This window comes from Penaeus chinensis, chromosome 27, assembly GCF_019202785.1.
Source record: "Penaeus chinensis breed Huanghai No. 1 chromosome 27, ASM1920278v2, whole genome shotgun sequence".
NCBI lineage: Eukaryota > Metazoa > Arthropoda > Malacostraca > Decapoda > Penaeidae > Penaeus > Penaeus chinensis.
Genome location: NC_061845.1, coordinates 16447493 through 16459992, shown reverse-complemented (window position 1 = coordinate 16459992; position 12500 = coordinate 16447493). Strand labels below are relative to the sequence as shown.

Sequence of the window (12500 nt, the reverse complement as noted above, 5' to 3'; positions counted from 1 at the left end):
TCACCATGAGGAAGGCCGTGATGCCGGCGAGCACCTGGAACGTGGTCTGGATGCCGATGTCGAGGATGTAGGGCAGGATGAACGGCAGCGCGATGGTGAACACGGACGACCCCGCCGTCACGAAGCCATTCACCAGGCCCATCCAGCGCTGGAAGTAGTGGCCCAGGATCACCAGCGACGGCGTGTAGGCCAGCGACGCCCCGCCGCCGAACATCAGTCCGTACGTGATCATCAGGACTTCCACCTGCAGGCAGGGCGGGGTGAGAAGGGGCAAGGAAGGATATGTAGCTTCATTACATAAAACAAACAAACAAAAATTAATCTCTCCAGGATCTGGAGGGGGGAGGGTTCTCTGACGATGTGTCACTTTTTTCCCCGAGTACCTTTTTGTTAAAGGATTTTGGGTTTTGTTACTTCCCATCTATGATTTTTGGATGAATTATAAACGGACTGATATACACACTCAGCGGGCATTGCCTGCTGAGTGTAAATATTTAGGAGTGTTACCAGCCCGACGGGTTTTGGCAATGCCATTGTCGGTCGGGCATAAATCGTTCAACGTCCACGGCGGGAATTGCCTCAGTTACGCGCCCGTGCACTTCGATGAACTGGAATGAGATTTGGTAACGCTTTGCCCGTCGGGTGCTGCCCGATCGCGCGGACGTGGCCTGGTATGGATCTAGTGATTTATTAGTCCATTTATTTGCAACTGAATCAATTTGGAAATAAAAATCATTTAATGTTCTAACTCACTTGGAACCCTAATTCTGCTGATTGTGTCGTGCCTTGACACACCCCATAACCTGCCTAATTTTTGGAGTTTGCAGTCTAGCAGACACCCGCCAATAGCAAATTTGTTTTCACTATCCCCCACCTTTTCTCTCATCTTCAATGGATAAAGCAGTGGCACTTGATTTTCCCGGGTAGCGCCTCAAAACCTGAGTGACAACTACCAACTAAATATCTGACGGCAATCTGGAATCTTAAATATAATTGAATATAAACGAGATAAGATAATATCGGCCATCTTTATTTTACCACGCGCAGGTCAATTGTATCTAATTAAGTGAAGACATTATGCATCAATGACCCGTCTCTCAAATATCCCGGCCCTTAAATAAATAAAAGAGCGACACATTAATTAACCTCATCACGAAAAAGGGGGGGACCAAAATCCACCTTTTAACATCCCTGATCCCTAATCCCTTCCCCCCCCCCCCAGCATCTCCACCACCACCATCTCCACCAACATCTCCACCATCTCCACCAACATATCCCAACCTTATCATAGAAGAACGACGAGATGAACATGCCGGCGGTGGCCAGCGCTCCCCCGATGAACGTGGTGACCCGGATGCCCAGGGTGTCCGTCATCACGCCCGCCACCACGGACATGAAGAAGGTCGAGCCGATGGCCAGGGCGGTCATGGCGGCTGGCGGGGAGAGGAGGGAGAACAGGTCAGATTAGGCGCTCGGGAGAGATCGAGACGATGGCATTAGAAGAGTGACACGGTTAGGAATCTGGTTTGGGCACTTAAGAAGGAACAAGAGAGAGAGAGAGAGAGAGAGAGAGAGAGAGAGAGAGAGAGAGAGAGAGAGAGAGAGAGAGAGAGAGAGAGAGAGAGAGAGAGAGAGAGACAGAGAGAGAGAGAGAGAGACAGAGAGAGAGAGAGAGAGACAGAGAGAGAGAGAGAGAGAGAGAGAGAGAGAGAGAGAGAGAGAGAGAGAGAGAGAGAGAGAGAGAGAGAGAGAGAGAGAGAGAGAGACAGAGAGAGAGACAGAGAGAGAGAGAGAGACAGAGAGAGAGAGAGAGAGAGAGAGAGAGAGAGAGAGAGAGAGAGAGAGAGAGAGAGAGAGAGAGAGAGAGAGAGAGAGAGAGAGAGAGAGAGAGGTGAGGGTGAGAGACGGAGACAACGACGCAAACAAAGAGAATAAGAAAGAGAGGAAAACAAACGCAAGAAAAAATATCACCGCCAAGGGCAAACAGAAGAAAACAAACAAGATACGGAGAAATAGAAAAGAAAACAGGACACAGGAAATGAATTCAATAACTTTACGGTAACAAGTTACGGTAACAGGTAAATATTGCAGACGCACGCACTTCCACGCCGAGGATCCCATGCCAAACAAGTCAACAGAACGTGTCTTCCTGTCCTTCCCTTCGCCGTTGTGTTTACGCGCAGCTACACGCACAAGCATACACACACACATGCGCAAAAAAGGTTAAAGCTCATGCAGACATACACAAAAGGTATTTACACTATAAAGAATACCAAACTATATCTCGCTGAAAAAAAACCATCATTATCACCGACACCAAGGATAAGACAGTCATTACCATCCTGAACAACAACATCGACCGATGACTAATCAGTCTGCTCGAACAAAAATGTGACAGGACAAAGGGTGAGGAGGGGGAGGGGAGAGGAGGGAGGGGTGGAAGGAGAGAGGAGGGAGGGGTGGAAGGAGAGAGGAGGGAGAGAGGAGGGAGAGGGGGGAGAAGAGGGAGGGGGAGGGGAGGGATGGAGAAAGGAGGGAGAGGAGAGGAGGAGGGAGAGGGTGGAGAAGAGGAGGAGGGAGGGAGGGGGAGGGAAGGAGAGAGGAGGGGTGGGAGAGGAGGATGAGAGGGGGTGGGGGGAGAGGAGGGAGAGGGAGAGAGAGGGAGGGGATGGGAGGGAGAGACAAGAGAGAGAGACAAGAGAGAGAGAGAGAGAGAGAGAGAGAGAGAGAGAGAGAGAGAGAGAGAGAGAGAGAGAGAGAGAGAGAGAGAGAGAGAGAGAGTGTATGATTGCGCGTCTTGCCCCTTCAGCCTCGCTGCCAAAACAACATCAATCAGCCCTGGCTAATCCCCAATGCACCTACGGCAGGTAGCGAGCGGCAAGATCAGCGCCAACGCCAGGAGCGCGAAACCAACCGCAGCGCAACATCGGTTCCCTGACGATTCCTGTTTGCTTCTTGCCCTCAGGTCTTTTTCATGAACATGTTGCACACACACACACACACACAACACACACACAAACACACACTCAACACAAAACACACAAAACCAAACACACAATTATATATATATATATATTTTTCTCGCAAATATACATACATGCATACATGCATGTATACATACAGCTACATGCATGTATACATACATGCATTTTTTAATTTTTGCATGTATATTTTACATGCATACATGCTAATGCATACATACAGCTTTCATACTTTCTACATACATACTACTACTTTCATACATACATACTACATACACACACAAAAAATTTTTTAATTATGTTATTCTCCCTAACTCTAAAAGATCACTAAATGTGTTCCACCGTTATGTCTACCTATCTAATTATCTATCTATCTATATCTATCTACCGATCTTTTTTATATCTACCTATCTATATATCTATCTTTATATAATCCCTTCTATTTTATTATTATCAGTCTGTGTTTAACGCGCGTGCAAACGTCTTTCCACGAGGACGTCGGCCGACCTCCGGTCCGGCGGGATGCGGCCCGACCCTCTCTTATAGCTTCTGCCACGGGCCAAAAAGCCCCCTCTTTGCCCATCCGGCGACGGGGGAGAGAGAGAGAGAGAGGAGAGAGGAGGAGAAGAGAGAGAGGGGGGAGAGGGGGAGAGAAGAGAGGAGGGGAGAGAGAGAGAGAGAGAAGGAGAGAGAGAGAGAGAGAGAGAGAGAGGGGAAGGAGAGGAGAAGAGAGTAGAGAAAAGGGGAGAGAGAGAGAGAGGGGATGAGAGGGAGGAGAGGGGGAGGGGAGAGAGAAAGGAGAGGAGAGAGAGAGAGAGAAAGGAGAGGAAGAGAAGAGGAGAGAGAGAGAGGGGATGAGAAGAGAGAGAGAGAGAGAGAGGAGAGAGAGGAAGAGAGAGAGACGGAGGAGAAGAGAGAGAGCGAGAGAGAGAGGAGAGAGAGAGGAGGAGAGAGGGGAGAGGGGAGAGAGAGAGAGAGAGAGAGAGACGAGAGAGAGAGAGAGACGGGGAAGAAAGGGGGGGAACCCAGAACGAGCAAAAGAGAACGGACGGAACGAGAGCGGAGGGGACGAGAGGAAAAAACGAGAACGAGAACGGAACGAGAACGGAGCGAGAGGAGAAAAAGAGGGGAACCCAGGTTGAACCACAAAGGGCGCTAGGCAGTCATGTAAACCCCAAACCCAAAAACCACCACCATGCACTTCGCCGTCCTTCAAACCCGCCCACAACAAGGTCTGCTAATCTACGTCTCCGCATTAATTTTAGTTTTAAATCCTGCTGCGTTTTATGTTTTGCCTGTCTGCTGCCTTCCTCTTCGGCCTGCATCAGCCCTTGGGGGTCGGTCGGTCTGCGGCTCCCCCCTCTCCCTCTGTCTCTGTCTCTTGTCTTCCCCCCCCCCCTCTCTTTTTTCCCTTTTTCTCTCTCTCTTCTCTCTCTCTCTCTCTCTCTCTCTCTTCTCTTCTCTTCTCTCTCTCTCTCTCTCTCTCTCTCAAAAACAGTATAATCAGTCGATAAGTAGCTTCAAGACTGAACAGAGATAAAGCTCGTATCAAGGGCATATTTAAAGACAACTAGGCAGATGGCGGGAAGGGGGAGGGGGGAGGGGTGGGAGGAATGGGGGTGGGGATGCTAAGGGGGAGGGGCGGCGGTTCTGCATCTTGTGGGTGGCAAATTTTACAATAGGGCTTTATGTTGAGGGGGCGAGTGCGGCACCAAGCAAGCATCCTGCCCTTTTTTCCCTTTAAACCCCTTTGGCAGTTTTTGGTATCTTATTCCTGTACTCCGTGGAAACCTTTCCCCCTCTCATTCTTTCAAACGCCGACCGTAACAGAGATCGTTGTGTTTCTTCTTTCCCACTCTTCCTCTTCTTTCTCATCCTTCCTCGCTCTCCTACTCCCAATCCTACCTATCCCTTCTTGCCCCCCACTCTCTCTATTCTCCTCTCCCTTTTCCTTCCCTTTCTCTCTTCTCTCCTCCCCTCCCCCCTCCTCTCACTTTCTCTTCTCCTCTGCTCTCCATTCCTGCCTCTCTCCTCTCCTCTCTTCACCTCTATTCCCCTATTCTTCCAATTCCTCGTTTCTCTAGTTTCTCTAATTTAGAGATTGATGAAATAACTTAGAAATGATAAAAAATGAGAATACTGACACGGATAAATGTGTTCAATACATACACATATATAAACAAACAACCACGCACACATCTATAAATATATATATATATATAAATATATATATATATATATATAATGATAATAGAAAGTGAGAGTACATCTAATCCTTGACAGTGACCCAAAGACCTGACAAGACAGCGTCCCACTTTCCCCTCCTGCCCCCTCACCCCGCCCTCCCCGCCCGTGCCAGACGCAGGTGCCAGGGCGCGTTGGCCCCTTGCCGGGCAGGGAGCCGCCCTCGCAATGCCATGACATCACGCGGCGATGACCGCACCGCGATCGCCGCTGACTGACTTTCGGCCGCGCGTCTCGCACTTTTCTTGTATGTATGTATGAATGTATGTATGTATATACAGATCTTTAGACGGTATATAGATATCGAGAAAAATAAGAGAGGGAGGGAGGGAGGGAGGGGGGAGGGAGGGAGGGGGGAGGGAGGGGGGGGGGGGGGGGGGAGGGGGAGAGAGGGAGGGAGGGGGAGGAGGGAGGGGAGGGAGGGGGGGAGGGGGGAGGGGGGAATGGGGGGGACGGGGGAGAGAGGAGGAGAGAGAGAGAGAATAGAGAGAGAGGAGAAAAAGAGAAGAGAGAGAGGAAGAGAGAGAGAGATAGAGAGAGAGAGAGAGAGGGGCAAAGGCGAGATGCAATAAGACATACTAAACATCGGCCCTCCATCCCCGCCATGCCCCCCCCCCCATCTCACACGTCCCCCTCCAGCCAGGCGAAGTGCGCGCGGACCCCGAAGGGGGCAGCCGCGCCCCCGTAATGAAAACCGCCGGCCCAGGCCGAGTCAACCCTCAGCCAAAAGAGTGCCTTGCGTGGGGGGCAGGCTGAGGGAGATGCTTTGCGTTTCCGTCACTTAACCATGCGCTGTCTGTTTCTTTTTCTCTGTCTGTCTGTCTGTCTGTCTTCTGTCTTTTTTCTTTCTTTCTCTTGTCTTTCTTTCTTTTATCTTTTATCTTTCTATCTTTCTTTCTTTCTATCTTTTTCTTTCTTTTTTCTTTCTTTCCTTCTTTCTTTCTTTTTTTCTATCTTTTATCTTTTCTTTTTCTTTCTTTCTTTCTTTCTTTCTTTTCTCTCTCTCTCTCTCTCCTTCTCTCTTTCTCTCTTCTCTCTCTCTCTCTTCTCTTTCTTTCTTTCTTTCTCTTCTTTCTTTCTTTCTCTCTCTCTTCTCTCTCTCTTTTCTCTCTCTTCTCTCTCTCTCTCTCTTTTTTTTTTTCTTTCTATTTTCTCTCTTCTTTCTTTTTTCTGTCTTTAACTCTTCCTTTTTCCTGTTTTCTTTCTTTTTTCCTTCCTTCCTTCCTTTCTTTTCTCTTTCTCTCCTCATCCTAGGGTAACATGGCGATAGAGAGAGCGCGACTACGTACAATATCGTTTTTAATTTATACAAAATAAACCACAAGATCTCTCCTTGAAATTCCCCAGATTGTAGGCCCTTTTTCCTGCCCGGGTCGTGCAAACACTGTGTTGCTAGGGGGTTTGTGTGTGTGGTGTGTGTGTGTGTGTGTGTGTGGTGTGTTGGTGTGTGTGTGTGGTGTGTGTGTGTGTGTGTGTAGTGTGTGTGTGTTTTGTGTATGTGTGTGTTGTGTGTGTTGTGTGTGTGTGTGTGGGTGTGTCCTTTTTATGAAAGTTTGCCTGCCTGTAACTATTATCAATATTGAATTGTACCTTTATTTCATCACATCTAAAATTTCGACACAAAACACCCACTCTGAACCCATAGTAGCCTCTTACCACATAACGTGACCCATGTGAACCTAACGCAATATATAAACTACATGCCTGTATCTTACTGTGAGAAACCATTAATCTTCATATTTTTCTCATCATTTGCGAAGTGTAGAAAGTGCCCCAATTGCCTGATATTCTATATCGTCTGCAATCTATTAAAAGACCATTCCCTCGCCTTCCATGACTGTCTGTTTTTCACCCCAAAAAAAAAAAAAAAAATCACAAGCAGCTTTTTTTTCTCTCTTTCCCGCAAGTACGTTAGGCGCGACCGGTTAGAGTTCACAAGGAGGAGTAACAAACAACCGAAAATGCTCGTGGCGACTTAGGTCAAACACATTTATTCTGCTCGTAAATTCTTGACCAGGTGACCTATCGTCGATAAAATCTACCATTCCAACTCCAATCACTCACACAACCCTATAATCACAACGACCCCCTTATTTCCCAACTCCTCCTCACTTTCAAACTCTTCCACTACTTTCATCTAACATCTCTTACACTATATAATAATCTATATTATATCTAACCTTCTAAAATATTACATACAACCCCACCTCAATCTACAATCTCCCCTCAATCAATCCACCCATATCAAACCAAAACTACCCTACTTTTTCCACCCCCACTCACCCCCCATACCACCAACCACTAACCCCACCATCCAACATCATCTTCCCCCCCACACCACATTCTTCCCCTTACACTATCTCCCCCTACTCCAACCTCCCTCCTCCCCCCACCCATACAACCTCCAAAATATACTCATCTCCTCTTCCTTTCCTCTTTACTACCTACAATTCTCTCTAAACCTACTTCTCATTCTTTTCCTCTCTCTATTTCACCCCTTTTCATAAAACACCACCCCAACAACCAACCACCCCAACAAAACACCGCACCCAACCAACACACATAAATCCTCCTCATTCATATAAATAACTACATAACACTACTAACCCCCCCCCCCCTCAACCCTAAAAATAAACACCTCCTCTCCACCTCAACACATATACCCTCAACTATTTCACTATAATCAGTTTCCATATCAAATTTCACATTAATTAACACCCTTTCAAACCATCCACCCATAACCAATCATATCCTACACACGCACACCGCAGCTATTAGTCTGATTATAAATATATATATATTTACTTTATCTTGCTGTAGGAAATACACTATTGGATTGTATACGAGGCAAAATACGTGCACTTCCCGTAATCTTCGCACTCCCGTCCACTACACGAGCCCGACACCGAGGGGTGACGGGCAAGGCGGACGCGCCAACCGGGCAGGCGGCTGCTCTCGCGGGCACCGCCGCAACCAGGACAATGGCACCCCTCCTCTCTCTACGCATGGGCAACCCCCTCACGAACCGCACCGCCCACCTGCGCCCCGGCACACCACTCCCAAAACCGAGTATGTGTGCGCCCTCTACACCCCTGGCATCTCGACCGCGCCCCCGGACCTCGCATCCCCCCCAACCTGATACTGCATACTTGCGCCAGCCCTCAGCGGCACCTACTAAGACCAAAGGCAAACAGCCCCCACAGACAAGGCACACCACCTTCTCCCTCCCTAACGACAACGTCACCCCACAACCCCCCCCCACCCCACCCAACCCCCCACCAACCCCACGCCACCTCCGCCTCAGCCGCGCGCATCATCTGGACCAGGCGGCCTCGTACGGACGAAGCAGCTCGCACGACCCTAGGGAACCGCGATGCAAGCACGACCACCCAAAACGAGGCAACCGACTCCATGCACAGGCGAGAGCAGGGTCGCCTTGCAACCTGAATCTCTTTCAACGGATTACCATTTATAAAATAGCAACAATAAACAGAAATAATAACACAATAATAACAACTACATCAAATATTGGCCCTTCGTCTATGAACAAACACCCACACGCCCAAAAGATGATGAAAGAAAAGGGAAAGAAAAGAAAAAGAGAAAGAAAAGAAAAAAAAAAGAAAAGTTGAAACATGAAAAAAAGAAAAAGAAAGAGACAGAAGAGAAGAAAAGGCTATAGAAAAACGAGAAATAACAAACATGAAGAAAAGATAGAAGACGAAGAGGAAGAAGAGATAGATAAGTTGATGATAAAAATAACAATAATAATAATAATGAAAATAATAATTTTAATAAATATTCAATAATAATAATAATAATAATAATAATAATAATAACAATAACAAAAATAATGACATATAATATTGATAGGAACAATAGTAAGAATAATAATATTATAACATTAACATTGACAATAATGCTAATAGTAATAATAATCTTTTTAATACTAATAACAAGAATAATTACTAATGAATCATTACTATTACCTATTACTACTAGTAATGATGGATAATAATAGCAATAACAATAAGAATAATATCAGGAAGAAAAGAGGAAAAGGAAGAGGATGAAGAAGAAAGAGAAAAAGAAGAAATGCAGAAAACGAGGAGGAAGAGGAAGAGGAAGAGGAAAAGGAAGAGGAAGAGGAAGAAGTACAAAAAGAAGAAGGAATCGAAAAAGAAGAAGACGAAGAAGAGGAGGAGGAGGGGGGAAGGGAGAGGGAAGAATAGGAGGAACAACAACAATAACAGCAACAATAATAACAGGAAGGAAAAGGAAAATATCATAAGAATTGAATGGAAGAGAGAATGAGAGAAAGAGGGAGGGCGGGGAGAGGAGGGAGGGAGGGAGGGAGGAGGGAGGGAGGGGGGGATGGGAGGGAGGGGAGGGAGGGAGGGAGGGAGGGAGGGAGGGAGGGTGGGGAGAGAGAGAGAGAGAGAGATTCAGAGAGACGAGAGAGGAGTGGGGAGAAGACGAGAGAGAGAGAGAGAGGAGAGAGGAAGGGGGGGAGGGAGCGAGCCTAACAAGCGTTTCTAACATTGAGGATTTCAACGGCTTCCACCCCACACTCCCCTCATCTTCCCTTATTCCCTGCTCCCCACCTCAGCCCTATACCCACAAACCCCACCCCTTCTCACTCACCCCCCTTCCACAACCCTCCCAAGCCCCTACCCCTTCGCCTTTCCCTTCCCTTCCTCCCCTCTCTCGCCCTCCCCATTTACCTTCCCCTTACCTCCCATCGCCCCCTACCCTTTCCACTTCACATTCATCCCCTCGCCCCTACCCCCTTTTTCCTTCCCCTTTCCTCCCTCGCCTACCCCCTTTCCCTTCCCCTTCCCTACCCTCCGCCCTACCCCCTTTCCCCTTCCCTTCCTCCCCTCGCCCCTACCCCCTTTCTCTTCCCCTTCCTCCCCTCGCCCCTACCCCTTTTCCCTTCCCCTTCCTCCCCTCGCCCCTACCCCCTTTCCCTTCCCCTTCCTCCCCTCGCCCCTACCCCCTTTCCCTTCCCCTTACTTCCCCTCGCCCTACCCCTTTCCATTCCCTTCCTCCCTCGCCCCTACCCTGTTCCTTCCCTTCCGCCCCTCGCCCCTACCCCTTTCCTTCCCCTTCCTCCCCCTCGCCCATACCCCTTTCCCTTCCCCTTCCTCCCTCGCCCCTACCACTTTCCCTTACCCTTTCCACCCTCGCCCCTACCCCCTTTCCCTTCCCCTTCCTCCCCTCGCCCCTACCCCCTTTCCCTTCCCCTTCCTCCCCTCGCCCCTACCCCCTTTCCCTTCCCCTTCCTCCCCTCGCCCCCTACCCCCTTTCTCTTCACTTCTCTCCCCTAGACCCTACCCCCTTTACCTTCCCTTCCTCCCCTCGCCCCTACCCCCTTTCCCCTTCCCCTTCATCCCCTCGCCACCTACCCACTTTTCCCTTCCTTCTCCCCTGCCCTACCCCCTTTCCTTCCTTCCTCCCCACGCCCCTACCCCCTTTCCCTTCCCCTTCCTCCCCACGCCCGCACATCCATGGCGCCGCCAGCCACACCTGTGCCGACCAGCCCGCCAGCAAGTGTGGGACCAAGTGTCGACAGGGAGGGGAGGGGGGAGGGCCAGAATAGGGAGGGGTGGGGGCACCGAGGGTCAGGAAGGGGGTCATTGCCGTGACACTTGGAGAGCCAAGGCTGTTCCCATGAATACGGAAGCTTCCAGAAACATCGGGGGGGAGAGCAAAAGGGAAGAGGGAGAGGGGGGGGAGAGACAGAGTGACGTTGGAAGTTACAAAGAAGACATATATTCACATATACAGGCAGGTAAAGATAAAAAGATGGATAAATACATTTATGTAAATACACAGTTGGATAGATTGATGGAAAGATGAAAACGCAGAACAAAGTAAAATGAATCGATAAAATAGGGAAATACGAGGTGCAAGCAGAGAAATGAAGAAAAAATATATACTAATATTAATATTAATACTAATAGTGGTACTAATCGCCGATGACGATAGTGATGACCGATGACGATGACGATGACGATGACGATGGCGATGATGAAGATGGCGCTCACGATGATGATGATAGTAATAATAAACAATAATAATAACATACCACAATAATCTATATATAAACCTAATAATAATGTTGATGATTAGTCCGTTCGTGCGTTACGCTTACTTTTTGTCTGAAATAATATTCTATGTGACAAGAAGAAGAACAACAAAATCAAAAACACAGTAATAATAATAATAAGAGTTTTCTATCAAGTACGTCATCGAATTCTAACATCAGTATTCTTCATATTCTCCCTAGCCTTCTTCTTCGTCTCCCTCTCCTCTTTTTCTTCATCCCTCTCTTCTGCTAAACCCTTTTCTTTTCCTTGTCTGCCTCCCCTTTTAATTATCTTTCCTATTCCTTTTCCTCTTATTCCTCCCCCCCCCCACTCCCCGCTTCGCTGTTTCTTGTTCTTGTTCTTTTTTTTCGTCATCATTCCCCTTATCCTATCATTTTTCCCTTTCATTTTTTATTCTTTTCCCTTTCCCTTTTTCATGAAAACCCCACCCTCAGGCCCTGCAAGCGGACCGGAATTTAATGAAACCCTTCAATGTTAACTTGGTAGTGTATGTTGCATGACTCTTGCTTGTTTTTAAAGGCAAGGCCGAAAGGGGAAATTTTCCATGTAGCTTAATTAGGCTGTTGAGTTTTTGTGCGTTTTTTCGAAACCCCTCTCCTTCCCCTCTCTCCCTCTCCTCTCTCTCTTCTCCCTCTTCCCCTCCTCCCTCCCCCCCCTCCCTCCCTCCCCTCCCCCCCCCCCCTCCCTGCCCCCCCCCCTCCCTCCGTCGTCGTCCGTCCCCCGTCCCTCCCTCCTCTCCTCCCTCTCTCCCCTCTCCCTCTCTCCTCTCCCCCCTCTTCCCCCCTCTCCCCCCCTCTCCCTCTCCCCTTTTCCCTCCCTCTTCTCTCTCTCTCTCTCTAAAAAAGTGCCTTTTTGTGTCTGTCTCTTTCAAATTTATCTTCCCTGATCAACACTTCCCTCCCTCCCTGCCCTCTTCCTCGTGCCTCCCTCCTCGCTCCCAACCTTCTCCCCCTCCCTCCCTGCCTTTCTTTCTTTTTCTTTCTCCCTCCTCCTTTTCCCCTCCTCATCCTTCCCTCTTTTTCAGTCTCTCCTTTTACATCCCCCCGCTCTCTTCTCTCCTCCTTCCCCTCTCCTCTCGCTTCTCTCTCTCCCTTCTCCTTCTCTCTCTCCTCTCTCCTCTCTCTCTCCTTCCAATCCTTCTCGCTCTCTCTCTCTCCTTCCC

The 12500-nt window shown here is 48.6% G+C and overlaps 1 protein-coding gene across 5 annotated transcripts in view; it reads right to left on the bottom strand.

Moving 5' to 3' along the window:
- LOC125039741 (monocarboxylate transporter 10-like) overlaps positions 1-12500 on the bottom strand; it is a 66829-nt gene that overhangs the window by 14874 nt on the left and 39455 nt on the right. For all 5 annotated transcript variants that reach the window (XM_047633982.1, XM_047633983.1, XM_047633980.1 and 2 more), the window contains exons 3-4: positions 1282-1433; positions 5-244 (exon numbers count right to left, since the gene is read on the bottom strand). In XM_047633982.1, coding sequence (XP_047489938.1) covers positions 5-244; positions 1282-1433 — 392 coding nt within the window. The remainder of the gene's footprint in view (positions 1-4; positions 245-1281; positions 1434-12500) is intronic.